Source organism: Xenopus laevis, chromosome 8L (assembly GCF_017654675.1).
Source record: "Xenopus laevis strain J_2021 chromosome 8L, Xenopus_laevis_v10.1, whole genome shotgun sequence".
Taxonomy (NCBI): domain Eukaryota; kingdom Metazoa; phylum Chordata; class Amphibia; order Anura; family Pipidae; genus Xenopus; species Xenopus laevis.
In genome coordinates this window covers 2,799,688-2,821,114 of record NC_054385.1, presented here as the reverse complement: position 1 = coordinate 2,821,114, position 21,427 = coordinate 2,799,688, and the positions used below count along the sequence as shown (strand labels likewise).

At 40.2% G+C, this 21,427-nt stretch overlaps 1 protein-coding gene across 15 annotated transcripts in view; it reads right to left on the bottom strand.

Moving 5' to 3' along the window:
- Positions 1–21,427, bottom strand: part of cacna1b.S (calcium channel, voltage-dependent, N type, alpha 1B subunit S homeolog) — a 99,592-nt gene that overhangs the window by 11,147 nt on the left and 67,018 nt on the right. For 4 of the 15 annotated variants that reach the window (XM_041572300.1, XM_041572304.1, XM_041572305.1 and 1 more), the window contains 21 exons: positions 20,374–21,201; positions 20,082–20,263; positions 19,461–19,584; positions 19,224–19,353; positions 18,468–18,527; positions 18,212–18,318; positions 17,678–17,689; positions 14,395–14,491; positions 13,127–13,287; positions 12,868–13,005; positions 12,482–12,683; positions 12,020–12,184; positions 11,646–11,756; positions 11,085–11,168; positions 9,318–9,323; positions 7,126–7,242; positions 6,817–6,882; positions 6,206–6,297; positions 5,964–6,114; positions 4,237–4,364; positions 1,211–1,307 (listed from right to left, as the gene is read on the bottom strand). In XM_041572300.1, the coding sequence (XP_041428234.1) occupies positions 1,211–1,307; positions 4,237–4,364; positions 5,964–6,114; positions 6,206–6,297; positions 6,817–6,882; positions 7,126–7,242; positions 9,318–9,323; positions 11,085–11,168; positions 11,646–11,756; positions 12,020–12,184; positions 12,482–12,683; positions 12,868–13,005; positions 13,127–13,287; positions 14,395–14,491; positions 17,678–17,689; positions 18,212–18,318; positions 18,468–18,527; positions 19,224–19,353; positions 19,461–19,584; positions 20,082–20,263; positions 20,374–21,201 (3,058 nt within the window). Of the gene's footprint in view, positions 1–1,210; positions 1,308–3,553; positions 3,651–4,236; positions 4,365–5,963; positions 6,115–6,205; positions 6,298–6,816; positions 6,883–7,125; positions 7,243–9,317; positions 9,324–11,084; positions 11,169–11,645; positions 11,757–12,019; positions 12,185–12,481; positions 12,684–12,867; positions 13,006–13,126; positions 13,288–14,394; positions 14,492–17,677; positions 17,690–18,211; positions 18,319–18,467; positions 18,528–19,223; positions 19,354–19,460; positions 19,585–20,081; positions 20,264–20,373; positions 21,202–21,427 lie in introns of all 15 variants that reach the window. The other 11 variants (XM_041572303.1, XM_041572311.1, XM_041572309.1 and 8 more) reach the window with 8 other exon arrangements.

The following is a 21,427-nucleotide window of genomic DNA, read 5'->3' as shown; positions in this document are numbered from 1 at the left end:
TGTTTGACTTCCTTGAATTCGTTCCAAATGACTCCCAGCAAAAACACACCACAGTAGGTTATATCGATGTTGTTGGGCATTTATTTTAGGAGCTTAGTCACATATTCTCCAGCTGAAATGCGCAAACTGGATATAAGCCAATAAAAAAAGAAATGGAAATCTCTTGGCCTCCTTTTGTGTTTGTTTTGAATAAAAATATAACCATAATCTATATAGAGCAGAGAGAGGGGTGATTCAATTAGCTTCACTCCCCAACTAGAATTTGTTGCTCTATGGGGATTAAGGTTAAGACCTTTCTACCCACAGCTCTGTATATTGTGGAGAAACTTTGACTACCACTTCTTAATAACTAAAGGTCATATCTGTAAGGAATCCGACCTTGATAGCAATTCATATACAAAGAATAAAAACAGAGTAGAAATGAGTTGGCTTAGGTAGAATGAGCTGGAGAAACATGAATTTAGATATGGGCAGTGGGCATGTAGAGCAACTGGATGAGAACCACCACTCATGACTGATCATGGACCAAATACAGCATATTAAAATATTCATGCGATAAGTCAACAATATATCAGACTGTTTCAATTCCATGGACTGTTTTTCCACTGGGATTTTGCAGTCGTATTGCAGACACAACCCAAGAGAACAACAGACAGTTTAAGAGATAAAAATGAAGGGGAATATAAAGAATGACATTCCGATAGATAAAGAATAATAAATTCGTAGACATCCAGCTACATAACAAACATGCACTGAAAAAAAAAGAAAATATTTAATGCAAGTTAACATGCAAAGGAGAACATGCAATCAAAAGGCATTTATTGTGGGAGTCGTAAAAGATTCCTCTGCCTGTGCAAGAGAGAAAAAAAGAAATGGACAAAAGAGGCTCATGGGAAAGCTCACTGTACCTTTACAGGGAAAGGGGGAAAAAACAGTTAAAGGCAGTGAGATCCCACCAGCCATGACTGGATGAACTCAGAGGGATTGGAAAGTTTCATTAGAGGTAGGAAAAGTTTATAAAACTGCAGTTGGCAAGTTCTGCATTAACAGGGCAAGCGACTCCATAGATTGGGCAAGGAGGAGAAGAAACAAAGAGAAGGCTAGGTATTAAAGGGAAAAAATACACAGCACGGTACAGGCACAGTACAGAGACAGGAGAAGGGTACCAGTGAAGCTGAGTTACTGGTGAAGAGCGACACGGCTGTTCTACCTTATATGCCACACGTGCAGGGCATTTCTTCCCCAGACCAAGGGGAGGGGGCATGTGTCGCAGCATCTCGTACATGTCAGTGTAACCAATGCGCCCACTGCAGCAGCAGGAAAGTGGGAGAAGGGTGGTTCAGGCATAGATGTAGCAAAAAGGAACAGGAAACACGAAGAGGACAACCAGCCAGTGAAAGAAGGCAATTGTAAAGAACAGGAAACCAGAAGAGGGCAGGCAATGATTGATGGGAAAGAATGGGAAACAGGAAGAGACCAGAGGGAAGGCAATGATTGATGGGAAAGAATAGGAAACAGGAAGAGACCAGAGGGAAGGCAATTATTGATGGTAAAGAATCGGAAACAGGAAGAGAACAGAGGGAAGGCAATGATTTTTGGTAAAGAACAGGGAAACAGGAAGAGACCAGAGGGAAGGCAATGATTTTTGGTAAAGAACAGGGAAACAGGAAGAGACCAGAGGGAAGGCAATGATTGATGGGAAAGAACAGGGAAACAGGAAGAGACCAGAGGGAAGGCAATGATTGATGGGAAAGAATGGGAAACAGGAAGAGACCAGAGGGAAGGCAATGATTGATGGTAAAGAACATGAGACAGAAAGAGACCAGAGGGAAGGCAATGATTTATGGTAAAGAATAGGAGACAGGAAAAGACAAGAGGGAAGACAATGATTGATGGTAAAGAACGAGGAAACAGGAAAAGACAAGAGGGAAGACAATGATTGATGGTAAAGAACGAGGAAACAGGAAAAGACAAGAGGGAAGGCAATGATTTATGGTAAAGAATAGGAGACAGGAAAAGACAAGAGGGAAGACAATGATTGATGGTAAAGAACGAGGAAACAGGAAAAGACAAGAGGGAAGACAATGATTGATGGTAAAGAACGTGAAACAGGAAAAGACAAGAGGGAAGACAATGATTGATGGTAAAGAACGAGGAAACAGGAAAAGACAAGAGGGAAGACAATGATTGATGGTTAAGAACGAGGAAACAGGAAAAGACAAGAGGGAAGACAATGATTGATGGTAAAGAACGTGAAACAGGAAGAGACAAGAGGGAAGACAGTGATTGATGGTAAAGAACAAGGAAACAGGAAAAGATAAGAGGGAAGACAATGATTGATGGTAAAGAACGTGAAACAGGAAGAGACAAGAAGGCAGACAATGAGCAATGGTTACGGTTAAAAAAAAGGAAACAGGAAGAGACAGAAGGGCAGATAATGAGCAATGGCAAAGGACAGGAAAAAGGCAGAGACAAGAGGACAAGCCAATAAGAGATGGAGATGGTTCGGATAGAACAGGAACAGGAATAGACAAAATGGAAGATGGTTGGCCAAAAATATTCAGACAGAAACCATGATAGTGGAATTTGTATGTCAGGAGAGTCAAGGTTTTAAGGCAAAATAAAATAATAAACACATATATATTTGGATGAGTATAGGACAATGGAAAAAAGATGTAAACAAAGACAGTAAGAATAAAGGCAAGCAGAAATGCGTAGGAGGACAAGGAAAATGGGGAGGAAATCAAGGGACAAGAGGAGATAAAACATAAAGTGTACATTAAAGGGGAATAATAGCATGTTTCAGAAAGAACACAGATTAAAAGCAAACAGCATGAGATGAGAAGAACAGCAACCATTTTAAGAAGAGAATTGAAAGTGAGAAAAAGAGAAGTGGATGCCGAGCAGGGGATGGAAGAATGGGAGGAAAACAGACAAAAAAAACATATCTGATTAGCCTGAACATGTACAGTCTTGTCACCGAAGCACAGGTATGTTTTTGTATTGTTTGGGTGGGTGAAGGTTATGGGGTTAAGGAGAGGTGACAGCTGCATGTCTTCTGTTCATTGTGTTTGGCTGAGACAGAAGCCTGGCAGGGTTGGCCTTGAGCATCCGGGAGGGAGGTGACCCCTGAATTCTGGCACAGTAGAGTACAAGTGACATTCACATGTCTCTTGTCCCCTGCCAGATGGGGCACCTGTTTAAACCCTTCAATTCCAAATAGTTTTAATGCATTCCATGGGATTGAAGGGAATAAACATTCATCATGCTTGGCAAGGGTTGGCAGATAGCCTCACTAAAAAGTGAAGAGGGTGCAGGTTTTTTTTTAATCATGAGCTCCCAATGTTATAACCCCCACTAACTAATTTATTCCTGCAGTGAGCTTCCAGGATCTTTTGGTGAAGCTACCTGTGACCCTTATGGACAAGGGAAAAAGCATGATGAGGTGGGAGAGGGCAATGCTGGCCTCACGTACCCATGCAGGCACAGCCCTTTTCCTCTACAGCCCCAAGCCCAGCTTGGCATGGATGCAAATTTGCGTTAGGTTGCAAACCTTGTATGCCACCCGCGATGGGCAGCGTTTCCCCAGCCCCAACGGAGGGGCAATAAAACGTAATAAATTGTACATATCCTTATAGTGTATTCGGCAGCTAGAAAGAGAACAGCAAATTGGGTCAAGAGTGTTCAAAGCTTTCCCTTTGATTCCTATTCTCTACAAGAATCTGCTAATCTTCCTTGATCTCCATTAATGGGAAGCTGTGTGTTTAGCCCTCTAAATTAGGATCTCTAGGCCCTGCTGAAGTACATGTCCCTGCAAAACCCAAGAAAACTTTTATCAGTGGCAGTCTGGGGATTGTAGTTTAGCAGTCGATGGAGAGCCATGTGATTAAAGGTTAATAGTGAAGGTTGTCAGTAGAGAAAAATCTGAAAAAAGGCATTTAAATCTAGGTGGCTCAGAACTGCAGACCCCTGTACTAATGGAATTAATCTTAATAGTACAATTTATAAGAAATGTGGTATGTATTAAACTAGGTTCATTATTTGGGTTTTCTGAATGATCGTCATTATCTAAGCTAATAGGCTAAGCTAATGTACTGTGTCATTTTACTTTACACCTTTTCTTAGTCCTCTGCAAGGTAATGTTAAATAGGTCAAACAGACATTTGTCTTGTGATAAAATCAATGCAATATAGCAGTACTATAAATAACGAAAGCAAGACAACTTAGATTACATACCAAGCAGCCGGATCATACTCTGCCCAGACTCTGATAAACTCATCAAGATGATGTGGTCCCAGGATGGAAGAGTCTCTTGTCAGGTACTCAAAATTATCCATAATGACAGCAACAAAAAGATTCAGCATCTAGAGACAAGAGGACAAGATATAGCATTATAGTATGGAAAATAAAGATAAAGCTTTATGGTACAGTGATATGGATGAATGAGCAGTAAAGGAGGCAATATTTCAGGAGGAACAAGGGGCAGAGAAGATTCAGTAGAATGTATATTATGAAGAAAGAAGGCAGAGCAGAGTGGAAACTAATGTAGAAAAAAATGTAGAACTGTAGGAAGAATCATCATAGAAGGGAGAAAGGGATAGTAGATTGGAAAGAATGAGTAAAAGAAGTGATGAGATAGTAGCAAGGAAAGAATTAGGGCAAGAAGAGGGTATAGGATAGAGTGGTAGTATACATTATATGTAAGAAGATGGAACGCATAGCAGAGGGAGACATAAATAGAAGAAAAAATAAATGAATAGAGAAGAAAGATGAAATTAGAGATAAACGGATTGGAGAGAAGAAGAATGACCTGAAGAAGAAGTAGATTGGGAACTATGAGTAGAAGGATGTGTGAAGAGAGTAAGGGAGAGCAGAGTGGGAAAAATAGTAGAAGAAGAAGAGAGCAAGGAATAGATTGAGTAGAGTGGATGAAGTTAGAGATAAAGGGATTTTATAGAAGATGAATGATAAAAAAAAGAGAAAAATGGGTAATAGATTTAGGCGGTTAAGAAAAACATGTTGAAGAAAAGAGAAATGGAGACTGTTGGAAAACAGAACAAGTAGATAGTAACGTGGAGTTGTAAGAACTGACAGAAGAAGATGATAATTAAGTGGGAAAACAGAGAAATGCATTATTTTATGTTCTGATTCTAACGGTGGAATTCTGTTGCAGTACATGTGATATCTCAGTGGTGCTCAGTACCGTTAGAATGGATCGTTGTAGCAAAGGAATACGACTGTGGACATTTACAGCTACTTTCTGAAAGCAGTCGTAGAACCTTTCTGGATAACGAGGCAGATGCTGCAATACATTTGCTCATCCTGTACGTAAATATACGCATTGCAACAAAACTGTCCAAACTGCTGAGCCCGTATGAATCTGTTAGTGCTGCCTTGTACCGTTTGTGCTTGAGGAAAGGTAAATAAGTCTCACGGGACGAGGACCAATGAACAGAAACAGGAGCTTTCGAGGGACAGGGGTTCAGGTTTTGACAAGTAAAGATAAATGCATCCAACAAAATTAGAACCATGCGAGGTAAATAAATCCCAGTAGGACCCAATTACTCCTTCGGATGCATCTGCCGTATCGTTGAAGGAATCACGGTAATGACTTTAGCTTTTGGGAACGTTTAACTGTGCAAGTACCAGAGAGCAGCAAAACCGCCTTTGCATAAGGGTAAATGCTGACAATTATTTGTAACGGAGGTTGGGGCATCGATAACTTTTTAGCATTTTTGTTTGATTATTTTTTGTGCAATAGAATTTTTTGGAAGGTTAACTATGATGGTATAAGAAGATCCTAAAGCAAAAACCCAATTTTGTTGCTGTTTGCTAAGCTAAATTTCCCAGTGTCCTCAGGGGCAATACAATTGCCTCAGGGGGCACATGTAGTCGATATTTGCACAGCCAATCAGCTCCATAAGGCATAGAACTCCCACTTTATCCCTGACACCCTTACTCACCAGGAAAGAGCACAGGAAGATGAAAGAGACAAAATAGAAATATGCAAAGTCACTGCCACATTCTTCTTTGGTGTTGCCGGAGCGAGGATCGCAGGGTCGATTACTGAGGCAAGACAGCATGATTTCATGCCAGCCCTCACCGGTGGCACTCCTAAAGGAGAAATAGACAACACATATGAATAGATACCACCACAATACGAGGGAGGGAGAGTAGTAAGTCTATACATGGAGATAAGAGATACCTGAACAGGAGCATCAGAGCTTGAAAGAAGGTGCGGAAGTTGTTGTGTCTGTTTATGGAGTTATCATCGGACAATGCAATGTTTCCAAATACCTAGACATGGGCCGATGGCAAACAGAACATTTATAAGACTAGATTAGGGGAATCCATCAATTAACTATAAGCTAAGAGGACATGGGGATTGGCAGCAGGGTAGAAGGGTGACATTGTTAGGGGATGGGGGGGACTACCAATAAAAGGCTTTCCACATATAGCAGATTGTCTATTTCTGGGGAGGCTAAGCCTTTCTTAAATCTTCATTATTATCTACCTATGATTGGTAACGTACCCTGCTTCAGTCTGATGGCTACTATAAATGGTTTCCTAGAAGTAATGCTGAGGACTGGGTGTTGTTCACGAAGAGGCACTCATTATAACACAGCCTGGAGTTCACTGCAAGACCACCATGCATGCTAGTGCCACCCATAACATGAACGTATGGAGTAGGGCTCTCACAATTCAGCCAAGAAGTCAAATTGGAGTCAAGCTCACAAGACTGGGTTCATTGATGCCTTTGGTCAATTAACTCATGGCAGATGATTCAAAACACCCAAATGGTAAAAACGAATATACCTGCATGCCAATAATGGCATAGATGAAGAACAACATGGCGATCAGGAGGCAGACATATGGCAAGGCCTGGGGACAGAAAAGTAGAGCTGTGTATTAAATGATTTGCCTTAAAACATGTAGTACCATATATTGATTTCAATGTGAACACACGCTCCTTGGATCAGGACTCATTTCTTCACGCTTACTCTTATAAGGCAATAAAATGTTCTCATACGTTAAACACGCTGAGTGACCCTTTCATTTTCCTAAACACGTTTTCCCTTTGAGAACTATTTAATCCCATTAAAGGTGGATGATGGTCTGCCTAACCTTAAAAGACTGCACGAAGGTCCAGAGAAGGATTCGTATGGTGTATCCTTGACGTAGCAGTTTGATCAGTCGGGCAGCTCGGAAAAGTCGCAGGAAGCTCAAGTTGATGAAGTTTTCCTGTGGCAGAGGGAAAGTGTTATATTAGGTGTCCCAGATTTATTTTATTCCCACAAAGCCAACATTTCCCAGAGCATCTCACTGAAAAAATAAATAAATAAATAAAACAAGCCAAGCCCAGCCCATTCCATTCTCAAGCATGAAACTTGCAGCTGCTTACATTTCAGAAACCATCAGGGAGTAGGATCAACCAAACACATGCAATACATTTTGTTGTCACATCAGGAGAGACATAAGACTCTTAAGTCAACCAAGATTTTCCCTTAGCCAAAAGATTCAAGAGGCTTGAAGCCATTGGTTGTGTCTTGAGGATTCATTTCTATCCATTCTTATTGAATTAAGATCGGTCGTACATTGTTGTACCACTTGGTTACTCAAGACAGCATTTGAGTGCCGATTGCCATTGTCCAACTCCTTTTTCTTCGTTCAACTACCCCCCATGCTCACAATTTCAGCATGCTTTGTCATTCATTTATCCTCACCCCCTACCCAGAACTCTATATATATTTGCTGCTTTGTTTGAGTTGAGTTTTTAATACATAAGCTCAGCAAATGCAGAAAGAACAGCAAGGCAACAAACACAAGATGAATAGTAAGAGAAGAAAGAGTTGTAACACAGGCGATTATTAGTGTGGAGACTCTATATACGGGTGATGTGGTGGATGAATTCTAATAATAATGCCTACATGATTCTATTTCTTGGACACTACAATGCTAAATTACCGCATATACTCGAGTATAAGCCGAGTTTTTCAGGCCCCAAAATATGGTGAAAAACTCTACCTCGGCTTATACTCGGGTCAAGCGCAAAAACGGTCGCCGGCGTCCAAGAATAGTCTCCAAGAATATTCGCCGGTGTCCAAGAATGGTCGCCGGCATCCAAAAATGAGACGCCGGCACCTCCAATGGGAGCAGAAACCCTAAATTTTTGGATTGAAACTTACCATATACTACTGCATTTCTCACCCTAGGCTTATACTCGAGTCAATAAGCTTTCCCAGTTTTTGGAGGTAAAATTAGGTACCTCGGCTTATACTCGGGATGGCTTATACTCGAGTATATACGGTAGTCAAGAGCATAAGTTAAATAAGAAGAATGATCTGTTCGTGGGCTACTGCAAAGATGTGTTTATGTACCTTCTAACATGTGGAAAGTTTACAAGAAGGACGTAAGTATAAAGATGGTCTACCATCAATAGTAGCTTTCTTGAGTGGCACATTACCAGACCCCATTGCTGTCCCCAGATATGAAACTCTTAAATAGCTTGGTGCCACATTCACCCTAACTACACCCATTGCTTTTGCATCATGCATGGTAGCTGTTAAAACATGCAAAGGAACCAAAATCACGGCTCACAGATTATGAAATCGTTATGTGCTCATGAGACCAAAACAACTTAGAATGAAATTATTTGGTTAGGATGAAGGCTACATTATAATAAGAGAGTGGAAAGGAAAACATATCTTGGATATGTTTTACGTAGTTAAACAATGACATGGTAGATAAATGTGCACATGTCTAGGACGTTCCAACTGTGTCTGAATAAGATCTGGATCATAGCAAAGTTATGTCATAGAGGTGGAACGGCTGGCTAATGAACACATGTTGATGTCAATATACAGTGAGCTCTGTTCCATAAAAAAAAACCCTCCTACCCTTTGTGGAAAATCAGGCATGGATTAGCTTCCCAAGAAAGCATGTGCTGAGCGTTCCTTATAAACTATGACCAACGGGGTCTTCTGAATAATATTGCAAAGTATTTCTACCAGCAAAAGAAATTACAGAAGTTGGATCAATGATTTCAAGGCTTTAAATGGATCCAGGGTGAGGGCCAATTCTAATTAGAAGACCAATTGGCCAAGACTGACTAGTCTTTGCACACAGAAGATTCTACTGTTCATCTACATGGTTTAAAAAATTGGTCAAAATTCAAGTTTTCTATCCAGGCATCGCTCAGCATCACTTAATGCTTCCTCATGGGAAGCAACCTTCAAGGAACAAGCAAAATTTAAAAAAAGGTAACAACGAAGACGTCGGCCATAAAAAGGGTAAAAAAAAACCTTAACAGAACCAACCGTGTCCTAGATGTGATGTTGTCATGGGTGGGTTTGGTGGTACACAGTACACAGGTATTGCAGGTAATACAACATACAGAGACAGAAGGTTTTGGATTGGATATATTTTTGGGGGTTCCGCATTGTATGTTGATTAGGTGGCATGGGTCGGCAGGCCGTGAAACACACAAAAGAGGAAATAAACAAACACGAAAACGACAGCACAATTGCACATACACATATGGATCGAAATAATTCAACGGCAACTGAACTTAAAGTGGAAGTTACACCTTTTTTGTTTTTAAATGTGTTTTAGAGCTCTGTGTTACTTAATACAGAGAGTCTGCAATTCCTGGGAGAACGTTTCAAAATAGTTTCATTTCAAACATTCCTGTGTATAGGGGAGATGTTCTAACATGGTCTATGGAGGACATTGGTGAAACGTCTTCAAACCTCCATCTGTGACTTTGGTATCTCCCAAAAAAAGGCAGACCCAATGATAGGCTGAACTCTATAACATGGTGAAACTTCCGCTTTATCCACACAGGTGGCAGAGATTTACAATGCATTGTGGCTCAATGCATTGGGCTTTCAGGTTAGAATATGTATTTCTATATCTCAGTGATATAGAATGGTTCGTTGTTTAGTATGCTAGATGATGGAAGCCAACAGGCCATCACTGTCGACGGCTCATCTACTAAAAATAACTCCTGTAAAGCAACTGCTGAATTTACTCAAGCATTAACAAATAATTGTCAATAATTATCCAGATTATTCATTTTACTCTCTGCTTCATGACCATCTTAGCTCAATGCCTTCCTTTTAAGATGGAAACCAAGGCTCTCACTGAAGAAATGGTTAAAAACTCTTTTTCTCCCCAGAAAACAGGCTTGCCCCAAATTATATGAATAAAATATGCAGTTTTCGATCATCCTTGTGGACTTGAGAAACATTATTTTACACTTGGCAGCCCCTGTGATGGCAGATAATAAAGTCATTAGCCACAGAGCAGGAGATTTCCTTCAATACATGGGATTTTGATATAAAGATATATAAAGAGAGTGGTGTAACATTTGAACAGTGAAGATTATGAGATGATTTACATAATAGTAAAAGCAAAATTGAGGCAAATTATAACTTATAACTGTGATAAAAATTGAAGGGACTCCATATTTAAACCTTTATTAAGAAACCCAAGAAAAGTCATAATATACAGTATATCTTGATTCTGGTTATTTAAACTGATGGTTCCCCATAAACAGCCACTGAATGGGTCTTTGTGTTTATAGCCTTCTGTTATCTGGAAATCTCATCTTTGGGAAATCAACAGTAACAAGGAAGAATGGTCACAAATGAGCAGATTCATCTTTGGGCAAAGCCCAAACTCTTTTCCAAAAATCAGCCTGATATTGATGGGACAAGTTTGAATATCACAATGCTAAAGGCATCAGTATGTTGGTGTGGCTCTTTTCCCTAAAGGATCTCAGTGGCCCTATATAATCCAGTAGTCAGTTTTGTTGGCCAAATCGGGTAACTATATACTGGTCTGGTTGCCTTGTCAAGTAAGTTGATATTACCACCAGCATTAGAGAAGTTGTTCTTCTCCTATCCCTATACATTTCCTTTAACAGCCAATAAAAATCCTGTATAGAGAAGCATTCGTCAATTAAGAGATAGTAACACGACTCAACAGGAATACATATGGGACTACTAGTGGCTCATCTGTTCTACGAGAAACCATTGTTCTCTCAAAATTTAAATACATGAATATTACCTCCCTTTACTTACCGCAATCTCTGTAACTAAAATATCAGTGATACTTCCCAGCACGGTGACAAAGTCAAACACATTCCAGGCGTCTCTGAAATAATTCTAAAAAATAAGTAAAAAAATAAGTAGGTAAGCTAAGGTTAAAAATCAAAGAGTATGTGTCTGTTTAAAGGGATACGGTCATCACATAACTATGTTCTTTTTATATCATTCCATTCTATTACATACGTTTCCTTATTATGATTATTTTCACGTTCAAGTCTCAGATTTCATAAAGTTGGGTATTTTAAAAATTAATTAGGTTGGTCTTCTCTTTCTGCCCCTCACAGATAAATGAGTCAAAAGACCTTCCCAGGCAGCAGTCAAGTAAATATAGAAACGCCTTTGAGATAGAGAGTACATGATTCTTAATCTTATTTAAAGGTGGCCAGAAGAGGTAGGTAAAAACAACTGAAGGACAATAGGTTGGGTAGTCACAACCAAATTATGGCCCAGGCTCAATGACTTGGCCTTTATGCCAGGAGAAGATTGAAGGTCTTACATTTTTACAACAACATCATGGAAATGAAAAAGACTTACCAGTACCCCAAAGGCGATTATCTTTAAGATACATTCCAGAGAGAACATTGAGGTGAAGATAATATTTAGGCATTTCAACATGTCTTCATATGTTTGCGGGGCCCCATAAAACTAGAATCAAACAGCAGGTAAGAAGAAAGTGATGGGATTGTTCCTCTTAAGACTTTGGTCTGGCTCAGCTTGGTAAAGATTTTTATTGATTATTTACAAAATCAATCACACATTAGACCTCTAAATGCAGTTTCCTTACTATTAGTAACTGGCCTAGGATAACTCTACCACTACATAAACTCTATATTTTGAAATTTTTGTCCCACATGCAGAATATTCTTTGAGTCACAGATGTTATGAAATGGACAGGAATACATTTTTACCTTCATCATGAGCACAATGGTGTTCAGAGCTATCATCACCATGATAAAGTATTCAAATGGAGGAGACACAACAAATCGCCACATCTTGTACTGAAAAGACTGGCGGTTTTGAGGCATATATCGAGTGAGAGGCTTGGCACTGATGACAAAGTCTATGCAGGCCCTCTGGAAGAGTAAAACATAGGAACATAAATGGCTTTACAGATCACAATAACCCAAACAACCAAATTATTCATGCATATCAGTCTAAACAAATGGAAGTGGCCTTTATAAATTTCAGCCACTATGTTTGTTTCCAGTCCCTGGTTCTCTGGTGCTGAACACTGTTAAAAATGTCTCAACAATACATGGCAAACCATTTTGCTTGTATAGACAGGTATCGTTTGAGTCACAGCTGACGAACAACAGTTGGGGTCAGAGTAAAACCACACAGATCCTAAATTTTTGTCTTGTGTTTCTCACCTCGTTCTTTTCAAGGCTACACTCCGACATGACCTTATCCCCTTGCTCCTGAAAGGTGATGATAATCAGAGCCACAAAAATGTTGACAAAGAAAAATGGGAACACTACAAAATAAACCACATAGAAGATTGATATCTCCATCCTGAAACCAGGGGTTGGACCCTGATCCTCATAGGTGGAATCTACTGAATGTTTGAGGACACTGCAAGAAGAACACAAAACAGGAGAAGGCATGTTTAAATTGGCATTTATTAATGTGAGGCAGCCTCACTTGTGATACAAAGGATGAAGAGGCTTATGTATTTGGAGTAAAAAGAGATGCAGAGGCTGTAAAAGTGGAAATACGTTTAAAATGGTTAACAAAGAAAAAGCTGCAAAATACTCACTTTGGCCAACCTTCTCCAGTGGAGACCGTGAACAGGGTGAGCAATGCCCACAGTACGTTGTCATAGTGAAAATCATATTTCTTCCACTCTCTTGCCTGAGCCCTCACATCATTATTTTCATAATGCAGATATTCCCCCCTAAACAGGACAAAAAAACAAGAATCTGTGAAAATCGACTTGGGTCCACCAACACTACAATGGCTGCTCCACTTTCCCAATAGCCAGTCAGTTACAATACCACCCCTTACATGTGACTCACCTGCAGTCCTTCTCCAAATCTTTAGACTCATCTGTGCAGTAGAAGAACTTGCCCTTGAAGAGCTGGACTGCGACGACAGCAAAGATAAACATGAAGAGCATGTAAACGATCAGAATGTTCAGGACGTTCTTCAGAGAGTTCACTACGCAGTCAAACACCGCCTGGTAGACAGAAAACGTCAAAGGAAGAGTCAGTGGCTGAAGTTGGGAAGAGGAGGAGGGATGCAGCCTTTCTCAGCAAGGGAAAGATAAATGCATTGGGTCACTACGTTAGGTCACTTGTCTATCACAAAGCTCAGGGCTGGAAAGGCTTACATACTGTAGAGCCTTTTGGGAGTAAAAGCTGTCACTCAACGTTCCGCTTCATAAAACTTCCAGAAGTTAATAGTGATTGACAGCTTACATTCCCTTGTTCTGCACTATATGTTTTGGTGCCACAAGCTGTTCTCTATATCTATCTATCTACCTATCAGTTTACTTGTCTAGCTAGGTTCCTTTATATCAATCAGTATGTCTGTCTACCTATCACTCTACTCATCTGTCTGTCTAGCAATCTAGCTAAAGATCTGATTTACAAGTGTTGCCATTTTCTGATACTCCTCTACAATGCCCTAAGAGCAGAACTGTAAGGAGAATCAAACCTAGTTTGGATTTAGAAGGGATGCTTTAGTTAGGTCTTTTAAATATTCTTGGAACTATAGCCTGATGATTGCGAAGACTGTGTTCTTGTATATCTGAGACCCCGTTGTTAGCTGAAGCTGAGGGACCTTACCAAACGTTGAATTGAAAAAGTGACTTCAACCTAAAACATCTCACACCCTTTACTCTTTACTTTGCTTTATGGTCTTAATCCTCAATGTCCTTGACCATATGGCTCAAGGGCCCCCAAAACACTATTAAATCAAGGAGGTTTAGGTATAGACTTAATTTGTGGTTTGAAAGGCTTTACAACTTGAGGTCACAAAGAGAAGTTATACATTGTAAGTTCCTCTGCATCTACAGATCAACAATTTTGGTTTACATTAGAAAGGGTCCTTCATGTACCCTGCTGATCAGCAACATAGAGTAGCCAGGAATGCATTAATAGTTTTGTTTAGTCCAAAAAAAGAGGGTAGCAGAGAAATGACTCAAAGCTAAATGAGCTGTGGGAGATAATAACTGGTATCAAGAAATGGCAACAGGAATAAGCAATTAACAATAAGGTAAAGGGACCCCATAACAAGACCTTGAACATGAAATAGAGAATAAAATTAGGAAAGGATCTCCAACCTTCAGCTTGGGCAGACGTTTGATGGTTTTCAGTGGCCGTAAAACACGCAAAACCCTCAAAGACTTGATGGTGTTCAGATCTTTTCCTTTGTTTCCTCTGAAAAGAATACACATGGGACACTGTCAGTCTTGCAAGACTCCAAAGATCCTACTTGGGTTCTCAAAAGCCAATGAATATTGGAGTTGACCTCTAACAGGCAAAACCTGTTCTTTTCCAACCCATTGATCTTGAACTACACTACACTGTGCTGTATATTAAACTTAGCTGGATGTCCTGTCTTGCCTTTGAATCTAAGTCCTATACTTTTTTATGTGGTGATATTGCTACAGACATAAAATATTGAAGTTTAATTGGAGCTCTAATTATCTCCAGAGGTATCGGCCCATTAAACCTTAATATCCCCCATTCCTAAGAAGGTCATTAAAATTATCTCCTGGCTTGGCAGCCGCCAAAGTAAGTATTAAGCACCCAATTATTAATTCATCCGAGATGGATATAACTCACTGATCACTCAGGATCACTCAGTGGTTTTATGTTGAATATGTCTGACTCCTAGAACTCTAAAACGTTATTTACTATAGCAGTCTAAACGCTTCTATGCTTTCTTCTCTAATCAATAATGATTCATCTGCGAGTTATCCTACTGGCTGTAACCAACTCGGAAGATGATTTTTGAAATGTATTATATTTAGTTTAAGCAAAATTGCATTTTAGGTGTTCTTGTATCAAAAAGGGGTGATATTAATTATATTTAAAAGAAATTCTAACGGTTATAATAAGGGTATATATGTCTAGGCTGGAAGGTAAAGTGCAGGTGAAATTTAAGTGTAGATTTAGGGGACGAGGGAGTTTATGTACAGCCCTGTTGAGCTGGTCTTATTTTAAATTATACCAGACAAGGTCCTCTAGGCTAAATCTCCTGCTACTTTTCTGTATGGGGATTATAACCCTGAAAATAGGGGGCTATTGTAAATTATATAAATTTAAACCAGTCAGCCCAAGATAAAGTTTAGACAAGACTGAAGAGAATAGTAATTATCCACTCACCACGTAGCATTTCCATTATACCAAGATGGTGCAATGACTTGCTGTGGGCTGGGATGTGATGTATTATTCTAAAAACAGGATCTCAAGTGTCATTAAAGAAGATTGTAAGCTCAATGGAGCTAGAACTTTTACATAGATGTTCCTGTGGCTTGTCTATTTCAGTTGACAAGGATTTATTGGACATCCTACTGAAGCCATGCCCCACAAAACCCAATGCCCACCACGTTACCAAACCTTGTGTTGCTTCTGTTTGTGTCTGTCCAATAGAAAACATGCATCATGCGGAACCTATGTTAGGCATGCAGATCTATTTCTGTAAAATACCTGTGTTGGGTTGCATTGGACAAATGAGTCTTTGTTGCCCCAGTAGAAAAATCTGCTATATTTTGGGCTTGTGCCCATGATACCAAAAGAAAGGTATCAGCCTTTTTAGATGAACTCTACAGGGACTGGACAACTTGTTACATGACACCAATTTTTGCAATATGGTAGACTCTGTAGCAAGTCAGTGGCATGTAAGGTTTGCCTTGGCTACAAATATGTATCATACACATCACAACACAGGTATTGGGGGGATATGAGTGAGGAATGATTAGGGGGTTAGGTGGCATATTGACAGAACTATTTCACATTACAGTGAAATACTAAGTGTCATCTTGGACAGTTCAAGGAAATGATTTCAAAACGCAAATGGATAGGAAGAATCGATAAAACTAGCATGCCGTGATTCTTCCTTGACTAGATTTTCCTATAGATGTAGGATTAAATCACAAAGAGGTAGTGCAAATGATTTAGCAAGCTGGATTTCAAGATATGGGGTACCAGGGTTTTCCAATATTCATACTATCGTGCATCTTGAATCAATGACATTAACTTGTGATGTGGATAACTGAATATATGTTGCAGTCTCCAATGACTTTTAAACATCTGTACAGGCCAAAAACTGATGCCTATAATCAATTTAAATAGAAAAATGATTGTTTTGTGGAAGACGTGTGGCTTGGTCTACACGAAGACAATTTATTGACAATATGGATTTTTTTTTCCATTCAATGAAATAATGTATCCAACATTATCAGTCCTAAACCAAAGTGTTTTGCATTTTTCAGCTGGTATTAGAACCTAAGGGGAAGACTAGACGTCAACAAAACTTGAGGTCAAGGCATCAACCATCGATTTCTTCCAGGACGTCCGAGATAGTGCTCGCCAATCTCAACTGAAGTATAATACCAAATGTATTTTTGCTAGTTTCTAGAAGTTGGGTTGGCCAACTGTACAGTTGTAAAGATTTTTCATATAATTTAAAACAGCAAGAGTCCATATAGGTGTAACATTTTGTTGGCCAAGCATCACAGTTATCATCTTGCTCAACCTTCATTTTTCTTTCTAGAGCCTTGTTTCTCTTTTGTGGACCTTATTCTGCAGTTGACTTTTGAAATGATTCAAAAGAAGGTTATTTTTCTTTCTAGAACTTCATTCTGGAGTTGACCCTTAAGTGACTTCTTTCTGGAATTAATAATAATGAATTAGGAAGGAGATGGTTTCATCTTCTAAAACCTTAAGGTGTTACTTCAGTTTTCTCCTACACTCTATGATAAGTCATTTGGGGAGGTTATATTTCTCCTTTGGAAGGAGATGATTTCATGATCTTGAACATTTATTCTAGAGTTGTATTTTTTCTTTATAGGAAGTTGATAAGTCACTTTATTTCTCCTTCTGGGATTCATTCTGATGACGAATTATTAAAAAGGAGATAACCCTCTCTCTATTCTGGACTTGATATTTGGGATGAGTTATTGTCTTCTGCTGAACCTTATTCTGCAGTTGACTGTTGGAAGGAATCACTTAAGAAGAAAGTATTCTCCTTTGTAGAGAAGTCTATAGATGAGTTTGTAATTAAGGATATAATTCCTTAACCTATAACCTATTTCTAGAGTTAGTGTTTTCCATGAGATTTGTTTTCTTTTAAGAACCTTATTCTCGTGTTGAGACATGTGATAAGTCAGTTTATTAAATAATTCTGATGATGAATTACTAAGGAAGGAGATAAGAACCTAGAACGTTACTCTGGAGCTGACTCTTGTGATGGGACGAAGGACGTGTTTCTCTAATTCTGGGTGGGTGGATATGGAAAGGGAGGATGTAATGTGTCTACATTATGGGTTGTTTGAAAACAAAACATGTGCTCCCATACAGAGCAGTGCTGTATGTGCAGAGAAAGGAGATTCAATTTACCCAACAAAACTCCTACAGAGTGTGAGAGATTCCAGCAAAGGAGGGGAAACAAAGAAAAACTTAGAATCAGTTCATTTTACAAAAAATTGCAACGTGGAAAACCGCAATCATTTTCATCACCATTTCACATCAGTGAGATTTCATATAATATGCATACAACTCAATAAATATACAAATATATTGTATGGGTGCCCAGAATGGGATTAGGAAGACTCTGGCTGACTTCTCAATGAAGTATGAACCACCATCAGGGATACCCTCCTGCCTTCTGGAAAGATCTATCGGTGACTATGGCGCTTATTGGGGCTTGTTATATAACAAAAGTCTCCCATTTTTTCGACATTATGTTACGTGCAAAACAACAGGTCCCAATGTCAATACAAGAAATGATTCCCAATAAATGATATGAGTTGTAGTAGAGACGCAACTTTCTCCCTTTCATTGGAGCTAATGGAACAAAACACCCCTATGGTTGCTAAATAATATTTCCCTTCCAGTTTATTACCCACAGGAATAGAAAGAAAGAATGCTTACGAGAACGCAAAGGCCACCAGGGCGCCGCTGACCACAATGAAATCCAAAATGTTCCACAGATCTCTAAAATAAGATCCCGAGTGAAGCAGCAGCCCGAGGTCAATCATCTTTGCAAAGAAAATTAAGGAAATATTGTTAAAGTGATAGTCTTTTCTTTTAGTTAGGCATACAATTACTTTGTATTTGCCTTGTTTGAAAGACGGTGGGCTTGTCTAGGCAGGGGTCTAGCTGTCTGTTATAGGTCTCCCTTTCTTACCTTAATAACCATCTCAAAGGTGAAGACTCCAGTAAATATATAATCCATGTATTTAAGAACCTGAAAAGTAGAATGGACACAGTTGAATGGAAATGAAGAGTTGAAAATACGAGTCTCTATATATTATGTTAGTGATGGTCAGCATGTTCCCAAGCTACACGTGGCTACTGCTGTCACTGGATGCAGAGAGTTCTAGTTGGGAAACAGCTGGAAAGTCACAGGGTGAAGAGAAATAAAGTCAAGATTGTCCCTGACATTCTGAAGAACGTTATCTGAACCATTCCAAAGTCAGACAGGCAGGATAGGTCAGTTGTGACTGATCACTAAAACCAACTCAGCCACGGAGTTAATTCCCCTTTCAAGCAGCGGCTCATTGTTTATTAAGTGAGCTCTGCAAAAGCCTTGCATGTAAATGTTGTGTGCTCCCGGCTGCATCACAAGGCCCTCTAGTGATTATACCAGTTCATAATCAATTATAAATGATGCCCTTTAATCCTGCAGCAGGAAAATGTGTGCATCCAGATAGGCACAGCGGGGCTCCAGAATGGGTGCAGGATCCAGGCAGTGGAATTTAGCCCCACCTTACGTTCTGTTATAAAGATACAGTAGCTAGAATTTCAGCAGTAAAGTAAGGTAGAACTGTTAGAGAACGGAGGGGGACTTAAAGAGACACTAGCATCACATGGTGTAGCATTCAGAAACACTATATACAATACAAATAAACAAGAATAAATTCTACTACAACTTTATACCCACATCATTGCGGGGTGAGTCGGCCTGCACCGGATCTTCTGCGGCCAGGGCAATGCTGCTCAGTGCAATCACTACCAGGATGACCATCTCAAAGTACCGCATGTTGACAATGTAATGGCAGAGACGACGGACTCTGTGGGGTGGAAGGAAAAGAGACCGTTATATATGAGAATGAGTGCCATGTATGTGCTGTATGCCTGTCCCTACGTGAGTTGTAACGCATCAGGTGCAACTACTTACGGATTGGTGGTACTAAAGATGAACATGGAACTGTAAGGCAAGATCTGTTTGGGACCATTCTTGGTGAGATCGTCTTCCATTTCCTTCTTCTCCTCAGACTTCCCATCGAAATCCACATTATTGACTGCAAGAGAGTGAGAGCCACATGAAACAACATCAAAGAAGAAGACGACATGTGCACGATATATTATACCTTTTTACTGTGCATTTAAGGGAAACAAACTGGGGGCCACCACCCATATGTGTAAATACAAATGTACATAGGAGGAATGCACATTAAGATATGCATGCTAAGTATGGCCTTATGGGAAAAGTCATTGTCTTGCTAAATATACAGCCAATTAATGAAGTGTGAATCTAAATAAAGACTTCTATATAAAGACTCCATATCCTTCAAAGCTTCAGTTGACGAGTTCCGTCAAACTTCTTTAACCAAAATAGGAACAAGGACAGTTTTGTCTGAAGTGTTAAGTACAGTGAAATGTTCTTTTCCAAAATAATATGTATAATATTAGAACTGATAAACCTCCTCTGCCACCAGTTATAATGGCAGGGCTACAGGGTACAGATCACTAAAAAAGCCCCACTCACTATCCCTGTAATAGAGAAATCCAGCCGTACTTGGTATGACAGCACTTTCTCCAGGTGGTGCCGTGATGGTCACCGGAATATTGATGGTGCTGCTTCGGTCTGGATGGGGCAGTGCCATGCGGTTGACATTCTTCTGGTTATCTGCATCTTCTGGCTGCTCAGTCAACTGCTGCAACCCACCAGGTGGAAGCTCCGACTCATTGCGGTTTTCCCTGCAGCCAAAAAAAAGTGATAGTTATGCCCATCTGGATATCCCATCAGCATTTGTCTGTTGCCTCTGTCAGGTTTATAGACCATCCTGATCAACTTCCTGAGAACTTACCTTGGCCTATGATTGCGGTGCTCTTTTTCTGCTGATTCACCATCTTTGTTCTCCTTCTTGTCTTCTGTGTCATATGTAGAGAGTGCTTTATGTCTATTGCGATGCCGTGACCTTTGAGACTCATCTCCATTCTCCCCAGTTCCTCTGTAAGTTCCATCCCCCTCTCTGTTTCCAGATCTTGAACCACCACCCCTGTGCCGGGACTTTCTTTCACCCTTACCCCCAGAGGGTGGCTGGCCATTGCCTTCTTTGCCTTGCCTGTCTGCTGAATGGCGATGATTACGGTGTCGCCGATGCTCTCTCTCTGTCCCGTCCTCAGGGGATGCCCTTCTATGGTGTCGCTTCCCCCTTTCCTGACTGCGGTTCCTCTCTCCCCTTCCTGTTTCCTTACCTCCTTCACCTTCTTTGCTGTGACTCCTATGTTGACGTTGATGCTCCTCTCTGTCATTACTTGCTGAATCTCCATTATGATTACCGTTCTCTCTCCCTCCACCATTGGGTTCTCCACTGCCTCGATCACGGTGCCGGTGCGGTTTACGCGCCGAGGGCTCAGAAGTCACACCAGGAACTGGGTCTATTTCATTTGGAGCTGGGGGATCTGGGCTATCATCTTTTGTCTCGGTTGAGTCCTGTGGCTCAACCAAAAGTGGCCGGTCCATATGACTCTTCATATCAGGCCTTAGCTGTAGGGTGGTGGCATAGCGCAGCCGTTCCTCAGGTTCCAACTCGCTGTAGAGGGCCTCACTGCTAGCGTTGAAATTGTGCTTTCGAATCTGGCTGGCTCGCTGCTCCCACACAGAGCGACACTTGGTGGAATTCTGCTGTTTGCTACAGAAGGAAAGAAAATAAGGGCAGAAGAAGACAAGGTCAATACATTTCTAAGAGATTAAAAACAAGTGTTAAGTATTAGACCAAAGGCAAAGATGTTAGAAAAGCAGAAAGGAGGACGTTAGCTGGGGTGGTGTCAGTAGAGAAGGAACCAACAGGTGCTATGATGAAGGTGTGTGATCATTTGAAGCGGTGGGTGGAAGGCATGAAGGTTTACAAAATGAAT